At 45.6% G+C, this 22409-nt stretch overlaps 1 protein-coding gene across 2 annotated transcripts in view; it reads left to right on the top strand.

Moving 5' to 3' along the window:
• Positions 1-22409, top strand: part of TRABD2A (TraB domain containing 2A) — a 114806-nt gene that overhangs the window by 23275 nt on the left and 69122 nt on the right. The window contains exon 1 of one of the 2 annotated variants that reach the window (XM_079959542.1): positions 15347-15464. The exons of the other annotated variant lie outside the window; for it this stretch is intronic. Coding sequence (XP_079815668.1) covers positions 15456-15464 — 9 coding nt within the window. The 5' untranslated portion in view covers positions 15347-15455. Of the gene's footprint in view, positions 1-15346; positions 15465-22409 lie in introns of those variants that run through there. 2 annotated transcript variants of the gene reach the window in all.

Genomic DNA, 22409 nt, shown 5'->3' on the forward strand with positions numbered 1-22409 from the left:
AATCGGTTGCTCATATACGGGACTGTGCACTCTGCGCTAAAGAAAAGATGCATCCAGGAAATCCCATTTTTGTGCTGAGAAAAAGCTCCATTCTGTGTACTCTGTAAATAAGGCAGATTTACAGAGGTGTGTGTGTTATTGTATATAATGTGCTCTGAGTTTGGTGGTAATGGAGAAAGTGAAGGAGTTCTACAGAGCACTGAAGCAGTACCCCCAACGAGAGAACAGACATTTTAATTCAGCCATCTCTGGTGTCAGCTATTTTCATAGCTATGGTCCATACATTTTCAAGTCTCTCTTCAAAACCTTGAGAACTAGACATTTACTTTTTTAAATAAAAAGAAAGCTAAAAGATCTTGACCAGGGGTAGGCAACCTAAGGTCCGTGGGCAAGATCCGGCCCAATCACCTTCTAAATCTGGCCCATCAGCATGTTTTTACATGAGCAGAAAGTGTCCTTTTATTTAAAATGCATCTCTGGGTTATTTGTGAGGCCTGCCTGGTGTTTTTACATGAGTAGAATGTGTGCTTTTATTTAAAACGCATCTCTGGGTTTTTTGTGGGGTATAGGAATTCGTTCATTTTTTTTTTTTTTCAAAATATAGTCTGGCCCTCCACATGGTCTGAGGGACGTTGGACCGGCCCATGGCTGAAAAAAGTTGCTGACCCCTGCTCTTGACCAATGCCACAGTCTTCACAGCTTTTATACACTTCCACATAGTGAATCACAATCTACACAAAGAACTGTTGATACTCCTGTTATTCATAGTTTCCCTCAGTGGCAGCAGCATCCTTAGAAATGTGGGGAATGATGGTTCAGAAGGATTTCTCTCCAGCAGCCCCTAAATTGTGGTCCTCTCTCCCCATGGAAGCACATGTGGAACCATCATTATTCAGCTTCCACCCTATGCTGATGATGCACCTTTTTACCCTGGCCTTTGGCAGTCAGAAGTATTTCTGAGAGACCCACCTCTTCTGTTTTGCTTAGCCTACACTGTGCTGTTTTCATTTGGGGCTGATTTAATCATTGTATAAACTGTATGATTATATCTTTGTAATCCGACCTGGGAAATTATGGCGAAGTGTAGATAAGAAATCCTAAAAAATCATAAACAGAAGCTGTGAAGGAATCTCTGTCCCTCTCATATTAGTTCTCCCATTTCATGTGCCTAGTATAATATGACTCAAAATTGTCAGTAACTAGCATGGCCAGGTACAGCTCCTGAACCTTTAAGAGCTGATTCACATACACATTTTTAGCATCTGATTTTGTTGTTGTTGTTGTACATCCCTCAAGTCCTCAGTGCTTGATGCTTTGCAGCAGAAATGGCTCTGTGCTTGATGTTTTGCAGAAGTGTAGAGATCAGCCTTCTGCAACCCTGGGTCACCGGATTTTGCTGGGGTACAACTTATACCTAGGCAGCTTGGCCAATGGTCAGGGATGATGGGACGCAGTCCAGCAACAGTTGGGGTCCAATAGCTAGGGAAGACTAGAATATTGATCAATCACCTACTGCTTTTTTATATAAAAGGAATAGTTTTTATTAAAGATTTTTGTGATATAAGGCAAACAAATAAACTAGGAGAAAAGTACATATAGCGTCTCCACTTTCAGTTCACAGAGTCTGTTTTCACAGTTTGTTTACATTTGGTATTGAACACTATTGTCATAGACTTGGGGGCAGGGGAAGAGAGAGGAGAGAAGGGAGGGGGGTTGAGGAGACAGTAATCTTTTCATTCCACTGCATGGTGTTTGTGTGGGGGGTTTGTGTCAGGGTCTTGAGGATAGGACCTTTGTTTGTATAGTTATTTGCTTTTATTGGCGGTGTGAGAGATTGGAGGGTCCAGGGTTTGGTTGGTTGGTCAGTTGCAGTATGGTATGTTTGTATGCGGGTTTGGGGTGTGTGTTGTTGTTGTGTCATGTTAGTCATGTTGATTTGTATGCTTTTTTGGGAGGGGGGCATAAGGTCATTGTCCTGTTGTGCTGTGTATGTGATAAAGGAGAACCACAAAGGGATGAAGGGATTCTCCTTTGCTCGTCCCTGCGTTTGTTTAAGTTCAGGGAAGTTTTTAACGTGTGATTTTACTGTATTTTTGGTTTTTATGGAAGCCGCCCAGAGTGACTGGGAAGGCCCAGCCAGATGGGCGGGATATAAATAATAAATTATTATTATTATTATTATTATTATTATTATTATTATTATTTAATTTTTCTAGTAGGGGGGTTTCCCATACATTTTGATACTCCTGAGAAGTCCTTCCAGTGTCTAGTTACGATCTTTCTAGCTGCTGAGCATAAGTGACTTATGAGTTTCTATCGCCTATTGATGAATAGCGCATGAGAGTTTGGGACACACCTTACATAATGCATTGGGATAATATGGATTCTTTTTATCATGCTTCGGAATGATACAATTCATGGTGCAGTCTAACAGCCCACTGCTATGCATGGAAATGAGCCCCTCTGAGCCCAGTCTATGCAGAACTAGATGCAAGTTATTTTGCTGTAGCAGGGATGCGGGTGGCGCTATGGTCTAAACCACTGAGCTTCTTGGGCTTGCTGATCAGAAAGTCAGCAGTTTGAATCCCCATGATGGAGTGAGCTTTCATTGCTCTGTCCCAGCTCCTGCCAACCTAGTAGTTTGAAAGCACACCAGTGCATGTAGATAAATAGGTACCGCTGTGGCGGGAAGGTCAACGGTGTTTCCTTGCGCTCTGGTTTCTGTCACAGTGTTCCATTGTGCCAGAAGCGGTTTAGTCATGCAAGCTGTCTGGGGACAAATGCCGGTTCCCTCGGCCTGAAAGCGAGATGAGCGCCGCAACCCTTGACTTGACTTAACCGTTCAGGGGTCCTTTACCCTTTACCTTTACCTTCAGTTTTGCTGTGATTTATTAAAAGCAGCCACGGGACACTAATCTGGAGTCGAGGGTGGAAATCTAAGCCTTTTCCCCAACTTAAGTCACAGCTGTTTACAGGTACAATGCAGATACACCTATACTGTGCCTCTCCCCCACCCCCTGCCTCCAAGGCAAATAGTTTTGGTGTGTGGGGAGCAATTTCAGTATGGAGACAGCACAGAAGGGAGAACTATACAGTGGTACCTCAGGTTAAGAACTTAATTCGTTCTGGAGGTCCGTTCTTATCCTGAGGTACCACTTTAGCTAATGGGGCCTCCCGCTGCTGCTGCTGCGCCGCTGGCGCACAATTTCTGTTCTCATCCTGAGGTAAAGTTATTAACCCGAGGTACTATTTTTGGGTTAGTGGAGTCTGTAACCTGAAGCGTCTGTAACCCGAGGTACCACTGTACCTACTTCTGTGTTACATCACTGATCCAAAATCCCTCTCCCTCTTCTTATTCACCAAGAAACATGGGGATGTCTAAGCAAAATTCCCAATTCACAACTAGTTTAGCCTTCAGATAACTTGAAACCACAGGGTCTAAGCAGGCCTAACTCCATAGCATCACTGTGGATTCAGTGATGCTTACTCCCAAGCAATCATACATAGGATTGCAGCCTAAAAGTATTACAAAAACTGGAGTGGAATATTGGCTGCATTCCTCACAGCGGTTAGTGTGCATGATATGCAGCCAAAATTTATGTAAATCCAGTTCCATTTCTAATTAGTCCGCCTCTGCACAAAGATAATATTACCAGGTAAGACTCTTATTAAAACTGTGGTATGGTTACTTTCAGGGATAACAAAAGCTTGTTATACAAGTATTTTTAAAGCCAGTATTTCCTTTGTTGTTTCGCATTTAGCCACTTAAAGAAAACTACAGTATTTCCTAAATCCCAGATAAGCTCTTGTTTCCTTACCTAGAATCCTATTACACGAGATGATCTTACCACAAATCTCTTAAGGCTAGTCTGCAATAAGAAAAAGGTATATTGTTTCCTTGAAGTAATTAACTCGGAGTTTGTCTCATGGTAAAATTATACTGGGTGCAGAGAGGGGGGGAAATAGGATATAGAGCATGGATAGGCAAACTAAGGCTCGTTGGCTGGATCCGGCCCAATCGCCTTCTAAATCTGGCCCGTGGATGGTCTGGGAATCAGTGTGTTTTTACATGGGTAGAATGTGTGCTTTTATTTAAAATGCATCTCTGGGTTAATTGTGGGGCATAGGAATTAGTTCATTCTCCCCTCCAAAAAAAATATAGTCCGGCCCCCCACAAGGTCTGAGGGACAGTGGACCAGCCACTGGCTGAAAAAGTGTGCTGACCCCTGATATAGAGGCTCAGGGTGAGACTATACAGGACAAACAGTGAGGGGACGGAGAGTAAAATGCTTCTGTTTCCAGATAAGTATCTTTTTTCATAATAAATAGATATCATCATTAATTTGCAGAGGTACCAATGCTGTTTTCCCTTACTCTTAACCTGGGTGCAAGGCATCTCCTCATTTATGTATTTTAATGTATTTTTAATCTTTTGTTGGAAACCGCCCAGAGTGGTTGGGGAAAACCAGCCAAATGGGTAGGGTATAAATAATAAATTACAGTGGTACCTCGGTTTACATACGCTTCAGATTACATACGCTTCAGGTTACAGACTCCGCTAACCCAGAAATAGTACCTTGGGTTAAGAACTTTGCTTCAGGATGAGAACAGAAATTGTGCGGCAGTGGCATGGCGACAGCAGGAGGCCCCATTAGCTAAAGTGGTGCTTCGGGTTAAGAACAGTTTCAGGTTAAGAACAGACCTCCAGAATGAATTAAGTACTTAACCTGAGGTACCACTGTAGTATCATTGTTGTTGTTGTTGTTGTTATTGGTGTTCAGTTCACTCATGACCACACATTCACAATGCCCTGGAAACCTGGAAGTGGTGGGGAGAGACCAGATAGGCCTCAGCAAAGCCCAGACGCACCTCTGGCTTGTGAGCAGATCCTTACCAGAGCCCAAAGGGGACATTTGGGCTCTGGAGAGGGTCTCCTCGTGAGCCAGAGATGCAGTAGGACTTTGCTGAGGCTTCAGGCTAAGAGCTGACATGTGGGGAAATCAGTGGCTGCTGCGCTTTCCCACATGTCAGCTGTTATCCAGAAAGCCCCACTGATCTTGACACAGGAGAAGCACTCCCCCCTCCCCCGCCACCTTAGGTGTAAATGGCAACTATTAATTCATATCGGAAAAAGTAAAGGGAAGTACTCACAGATTCTCTTAGCCTGGGTCCCAAATTTACTCCATACCCTTGGTAATAATTACCACTGATAAACTTCCTGTGCCTTAGTTGGTTTTGCCTTTTGGTTATACTGTAATAAATATACAATAATTTCAAAAAGTTAAGTACATTTGAGTTGCTTTGATTTAGGAGAACTGAGCATGTGCTTTAGGTTGCAATCCTGTACACAGTTCCTTGGGAATAAGTCCCACTAAACTGAGTAGGATTTGTGTCTTGGGAAACATACACAGGCTTGTGCTGTAAAAAATTATCTCCCTCTGGGGGGAAAAATGTTTCATTTTAGCTGGCTTGGGCCCGTGCATTTTTAAAAACTTACCTTGGGCACCTTAATTTCACATTTGAACTAGACTCCCAGAATTCTGTGTCACTTCAAGAATAGTTTCTTATGGGGAAAGGGGCGGGGGGGAAGGTAATTTTGACTCCCTTTTTTAAATTCTAGGGCAGCATCAAAAGTGCTGTTGTCTGTTGTAATAGAAAATGATAGCTGGCTGCCAAATCCGTGTAGTCATGAGTTTTGTATTTAACACTTTCTGTGTGCTTGAAGGTGCTAAGAATGGGCAGATACAGTTGATTGCCAGCTCCACCCCCCGGCTGTTACATTATCATTAAATCCTTTTATGATTTGACTGCAAAATGTTTGAAATCCAGTTCAGAATCCATGGGAGGTAAAAAGCGAGGGGTGGAAATAATCTTTGATGGGATTTAAAAGGCTATTTAAACCTAGCAGACGATTCCCTAGGCTCCTGTGTACTGCGCTGGCTGGCTAATATAAATGAATGTTAGACTGAGGAAGGAAGTGACTGCAGATCTCTCAGGTTTCTTTTCCCATTCACATGCCAATGTAATGCAAGATTTCCCTTAGTGCCAAGTCCGTTTGGTTTAATTCAACGTGGTTCTGAAAAGTTATGTTTGGTTTGCATCCACACCAAATTCTGTAATAGACATTGGACCCTCCCACTGTGGAATTGCCTGGTTTTTACCCTGTCACATTATGCTTCAGCCTTTATTCTTTGGTTATTCAGTACTTCTGCTTTTGGTCTATGGATGGGACAGACCCCCTTCTCACCTCACTGCTTGTAAGGTGTGGCCCTCTTCCTGTGCAGCGTACATTATCTTTGTGACTCCTGTGCTGCTTCTCTGGGCAACATGAAAAGCCCTGGACCACATGGGAGGAGCCCAAGCTGTGGAGCTTACACAAGCATCACCTCTTCGAGAAGCTTCCTAGTGTACAGAAGAGCCATAGTAGTGTAGGATCCTCCTATATGGCCTGGGACTTCTTGTATTACCCACAGTGCCTCCAGTGTAATGTGACAACCAGTACATACTTACGACACAGAACACTGTGACAGAATAGGTAAAGGAACCCCTGACCGTTCAGTCCAGTCGCGGACAACTCTGGGGTTGCGGCGCTCATCTCGCTTTATTGGCCGAGGGAGCCGGTGTACAGCTTCCGGGTCATGTGGCCAGCATGACTAAGCCGCTTCTGGCGAACCAGAGCAGCGCGCGGAAACACCGTTTACCTTCCCACTGGAGCAGTACCTATTTATCTACTTGCACTTTGACATGCTTTCGAACTGCTAGGTTGGCAGGAGCAGGGACTGAGCAACGGGAGCTCACCCCGTTGCGGGGATTCGAACTGCCGACCTTCTGATCGGCAAGTCCTAGGCTCTGTGGTTTAACCCACAGCGCCACAGTCTCCAACATTTCTCTGATAAAAATAGGGATGTCCTATTCCATTACTTGGGACGCAGGTGGCGCTGTGGGTTAAAGCCTCAGCGCCTAGGACTTGCCGATCGAAAGGTCGGCGGTTCGAATCCCTGCGGCGGGGTGCGCTCCCGCTGCTCGGTCCCAGCGCCTGCCCACCTAGCAGTTCGAAAGCACCTCCGGGGCAAGTAGATAAATAGGGACCGCTTACCAGCGGGAAGGTAAACGGCGTTTCCGTGTGCGGCTCTGGCTCGCCAGAGCAGCGATGTCACGCTGGCCACGTGACCCGGAAGTGTCTCCGGACAGCGCTGGCCCCTGGCCTCTTGAGTGAGATGGGCGCACAACCCCAGAGTCTGTCAAGACTGGCCCGTACGGGCAGGGGTACCTTTACCTTTACCTTTATTCCATTACTACAACTACTACTACTACTATCTGAAGAAGTGTGCACGCACACGAAAGCTTATACCAAGAACAAGCTTATTTGGTCTCTAAGGTGCTACTGGACAATTTTTTATTTTTTATATATATTAAAATAGGGCATTCTTCTTCTTCTTCTTCATCTTCTTTTCCGCCCATCTGACTGGGTTGCCTCAGCCACTCAGCCACTCAGCTTCCAACATATATAAAAACATAATAAAGCAATAAACATTTTAAAACTTCCCTATACAGGACTGCCTTCAGATGTCTTCTGAAGGTTGTATGTATAGTTATTTATCTCCTTGGCCTGGAGGTTGCATAACTCCATATCCTCCAACATTTCTCAGAACAACAGCCCACTTCCCAACCTAGTCGAGGAGGGTGTTACTTAGCAACACCCAGGTACTTAGTCTCCCTTCATCAGTCAAGGTTTCTTGGCAGTGAGTGAAGCAGTGGGTGGAAGATGTTCACCCAGAGGCACAATAATCCGCATGTCAGCTCCAAGTTCCCCTGTGGCAAGACCCTATTCTCCAGGGACAGCCCCGGATTTAAGAAGCCATCCCATTTTCTGATTTGATCCAGGAATGTCCCACTTTTCCTTAGGACGTACCTATTTTCCTCACAGAAATGTTGGAGGGGATGTCTCAATTTTCATAAGAGAAATGTTGGAGGGTAGACATAAATCTGTGCTATTAACACGGGGCATAGAATCATTTAGACCTGGTGTTCACCTCTAGTGACGTGGGTGATCTGACACTAAGTAAAAGTGAAACAAAAGAAGTGCCATGGTCAGATCACTTCCTGGTGCAACTGGACTTCTCCGCGACCCTTCCCCTCTGCAGGGAGGTGGGACCAATTCGGATGGTCCGCCCCCGCCACTTAATGGATCCAAATGGTTTCCAGAGAGTGGTAGGGGATGCTTTATCCCATGTTGATGGCCTTTCAGCTGATTCCCTGGTGGCCCGCTGGAATGCGGAGTTAACCAGGGCTATCGACTGTCTGGCTCCGAAGCGCCCTCTCCGATTGCATGGAGCCCGGACAGCTCCGTGGTTTTCTTCGGAGCTGAGGGCGATGAAACAATCGCTGAGACGGCTAGAGCGTCGGTGGCAAAAAACTCACTCCGAATCTGACCGGACACAGGTTAGAGCTCAACGTCGAGCCTACCAAGTGGCGATAGCGACGGCGAAGATGACTTTCTTCACCGCCTCTATTGCATCTGCAGAAAATAGTAGCAGGAGACTCTTTCAGGTGGTTCGTAATTTAACGGAACCACCTTTACCACCGGGGCCTTGTAAAGACCCCAAGATCTCCTGGAACGATTTTGCAAAGTTTTTTGCAGATAAAATCACTCATATTCGGAGGGAGCTAGACACCACCGTGGGAGCAGTGCCGGGGCGGGAGAGTGCTAGAGCTCTGTCTGGTCAAGTTGCATGGAATCAATTTCAATCCGTTACCCCCGAGGATGTGGACAGGCTGCATGGACGCGTGAAACCAACCACCTGTCTCCTGGATCCTTGCCCATCCTGGCTAATAAAAGCAAGCCGGGAAGGGCTGGGCGATGGGCTCTGCGGGGGGGTGAATGCTTCCCTCTGTGAGGGAACATTCCCAGATCCGCTGAAAGAGGCGGTCATTAAACCGCTTCTTAAAAAACCATCTTTAGACCCGGCCAGTATGGCCAACTATCGCCCAGTCTCAAATCTTCCTTTCTTGGGCAAGGTGATTGAGCGCGTGGTTGCTGAACAACTCCAGGCACGCCTGGAGGATGCGGACCATTTGGATCCCTTCCAATCGGGATTCAGGCCTCATCATGGGACTGAAACTGCCTTGGTCGCGCTGGTTGATGATCTCCGGCGAGCTAGGGACAAAGGTGAGAGTTGTTTCCTAGTTCTGCTGGATCTCTCAGCGGCCTTTGATACAATCGACCATAACATCCTTCTGGACCGTCTAGAGGGGCTGGGAGCTGGGGGCACTGTTATACAGTGGTTTCGCTCCTTCCTCCTGGGCCGTGTTCAGAAAGTGGTGGTGGGGGATGAGTGTTCAGACCCCTGGGCCCTCACTTGTGGGGTGCCTCAAGGTTCCGTCCTCTCCCCCATGCTTTTTAACATCTATATGAAGCTGCTGGGAGAGATCATCAGGGGGTTTGGACTGGGTGTTCATCAATATGCAGATGATACCCAGCTCTACCTCTCTTTCAAATCAGAACCAGTGAAGGCGGTGAAGGTCCTGTGTGAGTGCCTGGAGGCGGTTGGAGGATGGATGGCGGCTAATGGATTGAGGTTGAATCCTGACAAGACAGAAGTACTGTTTTTGGGGGACAGGGGGCGGGCTGGTGTGGAGGACTCCCTGGTCCTGAATAGGGTAACTGTGCCCCTGAAGGACCAGGTGCGCAGCCTGGGAGTCATTTTGGACTCACAGCTGTCCATGGAGGCGCAGGTCAATTCTGTATCCAGGGCAGCTGTCTACCAACTCCACCTGGTACGCAGGCTGAGACCCTACCTGCCTGCGGACTGTCTCGCCAGAGTGGTGCATGCTCTAGTTATCTCCCGCTTGGACTACTGCAATGCGCTCTACGTGGGGCTACCTTTGAAGGTGACTCGGAAACTACAACTAATCCAGAATGCGGCAGCTAGACTGGTGACGGCCGCCAAGACCACATAACACCGGTCTTGAAAGACCTACATTGGCTCCCAGTACGTTTCCGAGCACAATTCAAAGTGCTGGTGTTGACCTTTAAAGCCCTAAACGGCCTCGGCCCAGTATACCTGAAGGAGCGTCTCCACCTCCATCGTTCTGCCCGGACGCTGAGGTCCAGTGCCGAGGGCCTTCTGGCGGTTCCCTCATTGCGAGAAGCAAAGCTACAGGGAACCAGGCAGAGGGCCTTCTCGGTTGTGGCGCCTGCCCTGTGGAACGCCCTCCCATCAGATGTCAAAGCAATAAATAACTACCTGACATTCAGAAGACATCTTAAGGCAGCCCTGTTCAGGGAAGTTTTTAATCTGTGATATTTTAGTGTATTTTTGGTTTTTATGGAAGCCGCCCAGAGTGGCTGGGGAGACCCAGCCAGATGGGCGGGGTACAAATAATAAATTATTAAATTATTATTTACGCAGTAGGAGCGAGCCCACAGGAAATAATAATAATAATAATAATAATAATAATAATAATAATAATACCTTTATTGTCAATGTACAACCTGTGTACAATGAAATTAACCGAGCCTTCCTCCCCCCTGCCAAACACTCAATCTCATTGCACTCTGCGTGCTTGTCACACAACACACCAACCCCAAAAGTCAGTTGCACTGTATTAATTTCCATTTAGCAGCCCAGCAGCCCACGGATAGAAACTGTTTTTTAGCCTGTTGGTACGAAGTATATAGATATACTTCTATATCTCCTGTCCGAGGGTGGAAGATTAAAGAGTGAATCGTCCCTGAGAATTTTTTTTCGCTCTCCTAAGGCATTGATCCCCTGTGATGCCATCTAGTGGGCTCAGGGGACAGCCCATGATATCATGTGCTGTGTTCACCACCCTCTGTAAAGACTTTCTATCTGTGGCTGTCAAGCCAACATACCACACTGTGGTATAATATGAGAGGACACTTTCTATTGTGGAAGGAGGTCATCAGTTGTTGTTTAACATTATTCTTTTGCAAGATCCTGAGAAAATGGAGTCTCTGTTGGACCTTCCTAACCACCTGAGTTAGATTGTTTTTCCAAGTGAGGTCTTCACTAAGGTAAATTCCCAGGAATTTAAAGGAAGAGACTCTCTCTACACAACACCCCCCCCCCCCATATACAAGGGGGATAGTTCCACAAACTTTTTTATCAAATCCTTTGAGCAACTTTCCTGTGTTAATGGTTTATAGGTGAGAGGCTGTGATCCTACTTGATCCTGCTTTGATTTTGTTCACATTGCTAGTTCTGAAGAGCTTTGCTTCTTGAAGAGGCTTCTGTGGGGAGTTGGGGAGGAAATGAGTTATTGAAGCTTAGCCCGACAGAACATTAAATACACAGTTAACTTTAGCATGCAAATAATTTTGCTGACTCTAGTGATATGTTCTGGTGAGAGGTCTAACTTGTGTCTCTTCTACCCATGGGAAGAAAGCCCCAACCTGACAACAGGGTAGCAGGTAACCAAGGTAGAAAAGTTATTCATCAAATAAGAACCCCTAGTATAGCATCGTGATAGAAGGAAAGAGATACCCCATGACTTCAGATGCTATCTCTGTTAGGGCCACATACCATAGATTTCAGCACCACTCCCGTGTAACCACTGAGCCTGCTGCCAAAAATGAAAAAAAAATAAAAATCACTAGTAAAGCACAGTGTTTGAAAAGCTTTGCTTCAGGTATAGAAATACATATTATTTATTTATTTGCATCCATCTCCCCACCTCAAGGTGTCAGGTGGAACGATATAATGTTTGACGTTTAAGCAAAGGATTATGTATTCAATGTGCCTGCTGAGTTTCATTGTCCTACCTCTGTGCTGAAGATAACTATATAACTACATCAGTTATCAGTTAACTATCTTGGATAACTGTGTTTTAACCCCTTTCCTGCTCCCTTGCAAATGGGAGCAGCAGGAGGAGATCAAATTGTAGGATGAACCTCCAGCACAGGGCTGTGTTCTGCACATACACACCCAACTTCATTGTCATTCTTCAAGGCCTATATTACATCATAACATGCATTGGATTTTCTCCCCAATTGTAAGTTCATAGCGGCTCTCCTCATATCCCACTAAGTGTGTGGACATCAGGCTCTTCCCTGTGCATTTATTGGGCTATTACATTACAAACAAACACAGAACGCTGAACAGTTAAGCTGAACAGTCCCTTTAGTTTCCCAGTTCTACTTTTCAAAACTTGTCTTTATTCCTTTCTCACCCATTGATGCTTCCCTCATCTTTATTGTTGTTTCCCTTAAAACCTACATGCACCAGCTGTGCTAGTCAGCGCTACTTTTTCTTTTTCTGTGAAGAAAAGTAATAGAAAATAATTTCTTTTTATGTTCTCTTTATGCACTGATGTTTGAGGCTTGGCTATGGGGTGCTGCTGTTGTTTTTGGCATTCTTGATCCAGGCAGGAGGGTTAATGCAATTCAGCACTCGCTGCTCTCTGGCCATGTACTGCCTCGGCATGCCCTTTCAGTGCCTAAGAGATTTATTTTTGTTTAGCTTTCTTTCTCCATTCACTTTGAGGTGACTATTATTAAAATGTGTTTAGAGTACACTCTTTCCTCTTTATTTTGAGCTTCTGGCTGACTACGCTTGGTAATTACATGTAACCACTTCACTTTGTAATATATTCCCCATATTTCCCTTCCAGCTGACCTAACACTTTCATACAGTAACATACTACAAAGTTCAGTCACCCCTTTTTATCTGAAGGCGTAAATGGGCCTCTGTTGCTTCTGCATCTTTGAAATCCACATCAGTCCTTCTAAGCAAACTTCTTTTCAAATGCAGATAACGTGGAGGACTCAGAACTCCCGCCCCTTGCCCCTTAGTCCAAGGGAAAGCGCTTGTCTGCACTCCTCGGCGCATGTTGCTTAATATCCACTTGCCATTTAAAATAAAATTTGTAATACCAATTTGCAAATTTGAAAGGGAATATCGTTCTACTCTTAACTGAACTTGGTTACAGGAGGAGAAGTTTGAACTGATTTGATTATGGACCATTCCAAAGTTTGAATTTGTGGTGCATTTGAAAGTTTGTAGTTGCTCAAAGTGAAGAAAATGTCACATTTGTCAGGCTGTTTTGTAGTCCACTGCTGCTCTTAGAAGAAACATGTTGGTTTGCTCTTGGGCATGCTTTGGGGGAGAAATAACAGTTCTGTACATTTTCAGCATAATGTGCTGGGTACATATTGGCTAGTTCCCACAACATCACCAACACAATCTCTGGATTTAGGGAAGTAAAGAATTAACACACCTGTCTGGACATCTCCTTAAAAAAGAGGGACATCTGTCTGGCACACATGGAACTGAAACTCAGGATTTATTTTTGTATGAAGATCACAGGATATAAGCAAATCCATCGTCTGAACAGGCACAAGTTGGGGGGGAACTATTCTGCATGGCTAGGATGTGGCCGTATTATTGGAAAACAATGACCTAAGCAGGGACTGGCCAGTAGAAGTTTGTTTGGAAGAAGTTTAGGCATGGAGATTTACAGTAGTCCATAAAGACTTGCATCTGTTGATCATGCTTTCATGAGAAAGGGCTGACAATTCAGCCCTATATTTGTATGACTGGACACTTAACACCGCATACCAGTGAATGCTAATGCACATAGCAAAATTTTGTTTGGGTTGCCTACATTTTTCCAGGTTAACCTTCTACTCTACTCATAATTAGACTTACAAGAGCCATCCATCAGGCCATGGAGGACAGCTCTTCCTTGCTTTAACTAAAAGGGCACTCAGCCAAGGATGCTTGGCTTGACGGGTCAGGCTGTTCTTCAGTGCCACTGCTAATGCCCAGTGAACTTGGACAGTTCCTCAAATCTGCTGTCTTGTTAAGAGGAGCATGTCTTACAGAAATCTTCCAAGGGGTTCCGTGTATTTATGTTCACAACTTTCCAGTGGTAGAGGCCACTTCTTAACTAAAGGACAAACCAAATTGCACAGTAAGATTTGAAAGTGCTTTAACCTGGTTGCTAAACACAACGGCATATTTAATTAGATATTCACAGTTTGTGGCTGGGTTTTCATTCTTGAATACTTTGCAGACCGCTTGAATATTTTGCATCTTTTGTGGGCAAAACAAAACCAACCAACCCCCACTATGCCCTAAAGCTGGGTGGGAAGAAAGGGACATCTGTAACTGTTCACCTGGCAGCAAGTCCCCTTAGAAAATGATAGACCCTCTCCATATTCCTGCTTAAGGGAGACATCAGTTGTTTTGTGACATTAGAAGCCATTATACCAAAAGGTCTCAGACCTTTTTGCATACCTGGAAACCAACACAGTTCATGCCTTATTGCAGCTAAAGGTTGCAGCCTTCATCATCCCTGATCCTTGGCCATGCTGGCTAGGACTGATCGTGGTTCTCCATGCATTGTTTACAGAAGTGCATACATTAGAGTGACAATGTGCACCAAAATGAAGGTATTGGTGAAAAAAATATGCCAAAATGCATTATATTAGGGAAAACTGCTTGCAAAAATCTGTATATTAGTCAAAACTGCATATGAAAATCTGTTTCTTAGGAGAACATGTAGATGAATTTTCATGAGGAGTTGTTGTTGTTTTTTTAATTGCAAATTGCTGCAGAACATGGATAACTGGATTTGAGATTGGAAGTATGAGAAGCTGAGAGAACCAAAACAAGTCAATTCCTTCCAGGTGTTTCTTGAAGGTGCAATGCGTGAACACAAGGGTTCACGTGTGCATAATGTTACCATATTGGATTAGTTTGATGGTGTTGGTCTTTCCCACCAAATCAGCCACCATCCTTCCTGGTGGGATGGCAAATGTTTGTGAAAGACTTGGGCAATCATCCATACCCACGGTTGAGTTATATACCAGCATGCCCTTATAGCTTAAAATTATACCGCATGGAAGCATGTTTCCATGCTGCTGAGAGCATGTATTATTAGGGCTTGACTCTCATAGTAATCAGTGGAGTGTACTTCTGAGTACATAAGATTAGACTTCCAGTCTCATTAATTTTGTTGGGAAAGTTAAGCAGCAGCTCAGTTTCAGTCCCAGTGTACGTTTATCTGAATAGAACCAAAACGGCTCAATGAGCTTGGTTGTTTCTGATTCCAAGCTTCCATCTACAGCCTTCTAATGATTCAATTTCATAATTTCCACTTCATTTCCAATAATCTTGTTAAGCATTCATGATTAAATTATGCTGCTTTTTCAATCCAAAAGTCCAGTTTGCCAGAACATGTTGGTGTGGGGAAAATTCATGCTTCCCCTCAATTTTGTTTGAAGAAAGCATCAATTCCTAACTTTTATGCATTTCAAAGTATTGCCTAATGGCCTGACCAGGAGAGAGCGCCTTGATTGTGGTTCCAGCTGAATGTCATAAATCATGCTAGAACATCACTGTTCCATGGAGATAAGTCTAGCATTACTTTCAGAAATGCTGACAAAAATAATATATAGGGTAGGTAATCCATGATATACACCCATCCAGATGGGCAAGGTATAAATATTATTATTATTATTATTATTATTATTATTATTATTATTATTATTAGCCTACTTTTAGAAAATAAAATGCACATTTCTGTTAATTTTCACTAAAGTCAAAATCTTAGGGTTGCAACTGGGGTGGTTCATGTCAGCTTCCTGGACTGAGAGTTGTTTCAGAAGCTGCTAACCTTCTAACTCACATTGTCCAACTCTCCAGGGGCATAGTGCAGGGGATACCAATGGGGCCATGGTCCCGAATGCAGATTTTTGAGGGGATGTGAAGCAGACGCCCCTGGCAGGCACCCCCAGCCCATCTCCCACTGTCAGAGGAACCAACTCTCATGGAGAGGAGCACGGGCACACAGGTCGCATAACTCAGCCTTGCTTGGCTCTGGTGCGTGGGTCGCTCTGGTGGTGTCTGTGGTGAGGGCTGTGGTGCCCCGGCAGGATCCTTGACCCTCTGCACTCCAATATTCAGAAAATGGAAGCCAGTAACTCTAAAACATATATGCAACATGCATGTTTATTCATATGTAAGTTTCATTTAGTGAAGAGCACAATTCAAGAGCGCAGTTTAAGAGTACGTTTCCGAGTGTGCTGGGCCCAGGGGTAACCCATGAAATGCGGTCCAGGACTGGTCCAGAATCCGAAGGTTCCGCTGGGAGTCAGTCCAACAGGGCCGAGGCAGGACACGAGGCAGGAAACCAGGCAAGAACAGGTACAGGATCTCAGGCAGGATCTAGCAAACAGCAATGTTGCTCCCGCAACCTGGGACGGGGTCCGACACATAGCTGTCAACGTTTTCCTTTTTTAAAGGGAAATTCCCTTATTCTGAATAGGATTCCTCACAAGAAAAGGGAAAAGTTGACAGCTATGGTTCGACAGCCTTTTATCTTTGTCAGGGTAGCGCCGGTCCTGATCCCCTGGTGACTCACCTCCCTGTTTCGCCCAAAGGCGAGCACTCCTCCTGCGAGTACTCAGGTCTCTCCTTCTTTTAGACCTTAGTCTCTGCAGCTTGGGAGACATTGGTGGGTTACTAGACCCAGGGGCCACCTCAGTCTCCCCTGACCAAGCCGGTAGTGGAGCAGCTGTAAGTGATGGCCCAGCTGAAGGCAACGAGGTAATCCCCACATCTGGAGCCAGGGCAGGCTCAGGCCCCTGACTCAGCCCAGCTGGTGTTTGTTGCAGGGGAACCTGTGCAGACTGGGACTCTCCAGGATCAGGCCCCAGACTTGGTTCAGGTGATGCCTGAGGCAAAGGATCCAGTGCAGACTGAGTCTCCTCTGGTTCTGAGTCTGAACCCGAGTCCCAGGCCATCACACCAAGCACAATTCAAAGTGTTGGTACTGATCTTTAAAGCTCTAAACTGCCTTGGCCCAGTATACCTGAAGGGGCGTCTCCACCCCCATCGTTCAGCCCAGACACTGAGGTCCAGCTCCGAGGGCCTTCTGGAGGTTCCCTTACTGCGAGAAGTGAGGTTACAGGGAACCAGGCAGAGGGGCTTCTTGGCAGTGGCGCCCGCCCTGTGGAACGCCCTTCCACCAGATGTCCAGGAAATAAACAACCATCTTGACTTTCAGAAGACATTTGAAGGCACCCCTGTTTAGGGAAATTTTTAATGTTTTACGTTTTATCGTGTTTTTAATATTCTGTTGAGAGCCACCCAGAGTGGTTGGGGAAACTCAGTCAAATGGGCAGGGTATGTATGTATGTATGTATGTATGTATGTATAAATAAATAATTGGTGAAGTAAAACTGTTGCATTAGCAGCACCAAAGTGATCTCCCCAGGGCACAAGCCTGGGCAGTTGATATTGCAAAGACATTCATCAGAGCAGGGGGGACTGGAACTCCTGCCTTTGCAGAGTGTTGCTTTCTTTCTTTGCTAGAGCTGGACGCAATCATTATGCAAAATGTGCTAGAATTTGTGTGCAGCAAATGAGAGAACTAAATGGAAAGTTTCAAGGAGCTGACAACACGATGAAGGAGGCCATTTCACTTCGAGAAGATGGAACAAGACGTGGGCTGGTATTTGGGCAGATGTGTTCGTAGAGCAAGCATTTATGAAATCTTCCAAAGCTGTGAAGGGATGACATATGGAGGAAGGATGACAAAAAGCCAAAGAGCCATGTGGATCTGGAGTCTTGTCATCTGTGCGTCAAGCGTCTTGACAGGGATTGCTAGATGTGGCAGTTAGTAAAGCGTTGATCTGTCTGAAGCAAGGCTGTCAAGAGATTTGAAAGACTTCTGCAAGATCCAAAAAAGGAGAAGGTGAATGCTGATGAAGCAGAGCCTTCTCCAGTAGTAGCATTCATCTTTGCTGACATGAGAATCGTGGTGTTAAGAACTCAATCTAGCACAGGGGTAGGCAACCTAAGGCCCATGGGTCACAAGCGGCCCACAGGGGGTCATTTAAGCAGCCCCTGAACTGAGCTGCTCACTCGGCGAGTCCCCGCATGCTGTGCTAAACTGGAAATCGCGTCTGCGCAGACGCCGAAAATCGCAGGCGGGCACACAGTCCACGGAGCGAGCTGTGCTAGAGTGAACCAGCCCAGGCAAAGTAAACCTTGCCAACCCCTGCTAGCACTATTGTAGCCACATTAGAGATGACAAAAAGTGCTAAGGCCACCCAGAGCTTGCATGGCTGAACTGTGGTTTGAAGCAGAGACTCCTGGCTCATATGCTTAACCATTAAGCTTTCTCCTTTCTCTGTAAATGAAAACATCAAGTTTCATCACTTCCCATCACATAAAAGCGTGCCTTTTTTCTTCCTTCCACGAACGCTTGTTGTTCTTTAGTTCTAAATCATTAAAACTATTTTTATCCTGACTCTTATTTTACGCCACATATTAACGTGTGACAAGAAGGCCTGCGATGAAGCGCTTTCCTCTTTATGGCAGTACTATTTCTTGCCATCAGGGCAGACACAATAAATCTAATTTTACAGAGCTTGCATAATGTAGTTGCAGAGGCTCAGCTGTGAACCAGGAAGCCCCGCACACCATGTGCTGCTCCTGCCTGAACTTAGGTGAGCCATTGTGTCTTGGCATCAGTCTCATACCTGCAAAATGGGAGAATCGTGGCAGACACAGCAGCAATACAATCCTAAGCAGGTGTCCTCAATATTAAGTCGCATTGTGCTCAGTGTGGCTTATTCCCTGATAGACATCTATAGGATGCCATGTTAGTCTGCCACAGCAAAAATAAAACAGAAGCCCAGAGGTTATCGTCACACCCGAAAGACACATATATTATTGCATATGTTATCATGAACTGCAGCCCACTTCATTAGATGCATGGAAGTGTTGTCCTAAGTTGCAGGTAGATCTGCATGTGGTTTGCTGGTCGGGGGTGGGGTAGGTTGTAAACTGTGAGGCTGGAAGGAAATGAAATGCAGAAAGTACAAAGATGGTGATAATTAAACAATTAGCAGTGGCAATTCACCAAATAGTTGGTGATAGCACAGGCATCCTGGCATTGGGAAGCCAATTAGCACGTGCACTGTGACAAAATTCCATTGCCCTGATGCTATCCACAAGCGCTGGCACTCATCCTCTTCACCTTTCGCGCTTCAGAAGCCCCTTTTTCCAAGCACGGCCACTTTAAGGCCAGTTACAGACAGGATGAAATGACTTTTGGATATTGCTGTGTCTGATATAAGATGTGTGCCCATTTATTTTATTTTTTGGCAGAGGCTGGCCTTTTTGCCCTATGTAGAATGCAAAGAGGTCACTGCTGGCACTTGATGGCATATGTTGTATAGAAGATAAGCAGGTGAATGATACTGTGGGTGTTATAACTTGGTCCTGAGCTGGTGTGAGGACAAAGATGCCCTCTGCATTTGCTGCAGGTTCTGATTCTGGTGTCTCTCTCTCTGGTTATGTTGTTGCCAGTTGAGCAGCTGACTTAGGTTGAGGGAGATGGATGTCTGTAAGCAAGTACAGACCTACCTAACAATGTCTGTTTTTTGTGCTGTGTGGATGCTGCATTGTATCATTGTCTATACTGCTGATGTATCTGTGTTTTATTAATGCATCACTCTTTCCCGGGAATGTTTTTTCTCCAGGAATGTTAACCAGCACCAAAGGAAGGAGCCTATGTTTTAGATATAAGTAGGTGTGTTAAACTGACCGATTCTATTCATACTACAAACCCTACTTAATTCAAAGGACCTTCCTCTCAAAGAAGTGTGCATAGGCTTAAGCTGCGTCCCACATCCTTGGGAGCAAATCCTATTGAACTCTGTATGACTTATCTTTGGGTAAATGTGCTTAGGAAAGGACTATTGACCTTAGAGGAAATATTTTAAATACCTCCTTTTTTTAAAAAAAAAAAAACCTCACTGATATTACCTCCGCCCCCCTCCGTCTGCTCAGACTTGCACACCACAAAGTTGTGTCCTTTGAGATGTTGTTGGGCTGTGTACACATTGTCTTTTTAAAGCACTCTGGAAGCACATTCTTGCCTTCAAAGAATTCTGGGCACTGTAGTTTACCCCTCACTGAATTCCAGTACAGTGGTACCTCAGGTTACACACGCTTCAGGTTACATACACTTCAGGTTACAGACTCTGCTAACCCAGAAATAGTACCTCGGGTTAAGAACTTTGCTTCAGGATGAGAACAGAAACCGTTCTCCGGCAGTGCGGCGACAGCAGGAGGCCCCATTAGCTAAAGTGGTACCTCAGGTTAAGAACAGTTTCATGTTAAGAACGGACCTCAGGAACGAATTAAGTTCTTAACCCGAGGTACCACTGTACCCAGCAACCTTTAACCCTTTTAAGCGGAGGGTGGATGTCATCTGTCATGGATGGTGTAGTTGAGGGGGTGGGACTAGAATCGCTAGGTGACTCCTGAAGCCCCTTCCAACTCTATGATTCTGTGAACGAGGCCTCCGAAGGACCAACAGTCAGATGATTGTTAGATCTTCAGAAACCCAGTCCAAAGGGCGTCACAAAACTGCCGTTTGATAGGGGGTTCAGAAGATGTCTTCAGAAGCCGCCCCCCCACAACACGCCATCTTGCCCTGTGCTCAGCTGCAAACACCCTGCCCGTACCTACCCCACACCTGATGTCAGGTGTAGGACCAGTGGCTGTAGCTTTGCCAAAATGGCCTCGCAAGCCAAATGGGGAGGCCGGCTTAGCCCATGGGCCAGAGTTCCCCTCCTGTTGGAGGCACTATACCTCTGCATGCCAGTCGTTGGACATCAACACAAGCGATGGAGGTGCTGTTGCCCACTCAGGTCCTGCTTGTGGGCTTCCTATATGTATCTGCTTGGCCACTGTGAGAACAGGATGCTGTACTCAATGAGCCTTGGGCCTGATCCAGCAGGTTCTTCTCTTGTTCTTATGCTTGCATGAAGGGTGGTCTATAAATATTTATTGTCTCTAAAAAAGTTCCCACCCACTCCCGACAGGTTGGGTTCTAAAACCACAATAACTGCATACCATTGAGCATATCATATACAGTTGTACCTCAGGTTAAGAACTTAATTCATTCTGGAGGTCTGTTCTTAACTTGAAACTGTTCTTAACCTGAGGTACCACTTTAGATAATGGGGCCTCCCGCTGCCGCCACGCCGCTGCTGCGCGATTTCTGTTTTCATCCTGAAGCAAAGTTCTTAACCCGAGGTACTGTTTCTGGGTTACCAGAGTCTGGAACCTGAAGCGTCTGTAACCCGAGGTACCACTGTATTTTGTATCACTGTGTAAAAACACATAGCAAACCATTGTTGTTTTGCCTCTAGAAGCATCATCATTTTGTTCTGTAGCAGGCCTGCTATAGTGCGAGTTACTCCGTTTTCTCCACCTGCATATCCTCCAACATTTTTCCAATGAAAATAGGATCACCCTATTCCATTATTATTATTATTATTATTAATAATACCCCACCAACCTGACTGGGTTGCCTCAGCCACTCTAGGCAGCTTTCAAAATATATAAAAACATAATGAAATGCTGAATATTAAAAAACTTTCCTATACACAGGGCTGCCTCCAGATGTCTTCTAAAGGTTGTGTAGTTGTATAGTTACTTATCTCCTTGGTTTGGGGGGGGCGGGGTCACATAACTCCATACCCTCCAATATTTCTCTGAAATGCTGGAGGGGGCGGACGTGAGTGGCACTGTGGTCTAAACCACAGAGCCTCTTGGGCTTGCTGATTGGAAGGTCGGCAGTTCGAATCCCCGCAACAGGGTGAGCTCCGATTGCTCAGTCTCAGCTCCTGCCAACCTAGCAGTTCAAAAGCACGTCAGAGTGCAAGTAGATAAATAGATACCACTCTGGCGGGAAGGTAAATGGCATTTCTGTGTGCTGCTCTGGTTCACCGGAAGCATCTTAATCATGCTGGCCACAGGACCCAGAAAAACTGCGGACAAACGCCGGCTCCCTTGGCCAGTAAAGTGAGATGAGTGCCGCAACCCCAGAGTCATTTGCGACTGGACTTAACTGTCAGGGGTCCTTTACATTTACCTTTTTAAAGGAAAAAGCAGGACAATATGGGATGGAATCAGAAACCGGGACGGCTTCTGTAAATCTGGTGCTATCCCTGGAAAATAGGGGCACTTGGAGCAGCCTTTCTCTGTGGGTCCCCAGATGTTGTTGGAGTACAACTCCCATCACCCCTAGCTAGCAAGGCCAGAGCTCAGGAGGAGTTGTAGTCCAACAACATCTGGGGACCCACAGGTTGAGAACCGCGGACTTGGAGGGTCTGCATCTGGGTGCTGCAGTTACTGGAAACCACAGAAGGGGGAGAGGACCCTTATGCTGGGATCCTGCTTGCTTTCCCCCCTAAAGGCATCTGTTTGGCCACTGTGAGAATAGGATGCTAGGCGGGCCATTTGGTCCAGCAAGCTCTCCTGCTATTCCTTCAGTTGAAACCACTGGACTTTCTCCCAGGCTACTTTGCACCTGGTTTGTCTCCTTTCCAGGATGGCTCTGGGTAACTGGACGTCCTA

Source organism: Podarcis cretensis, assembly GCF_951804945.1.
Source record: "Podarcis cretensis genome assembly, chromosome: 17".
NCBI classification, from domain to species: domain Eukaryota; kingdom Metazoa; phylum Chordata; class Lepidosauria; order Squamata; family Lacertidae; genus Podarcis; species Podarcis cretensis.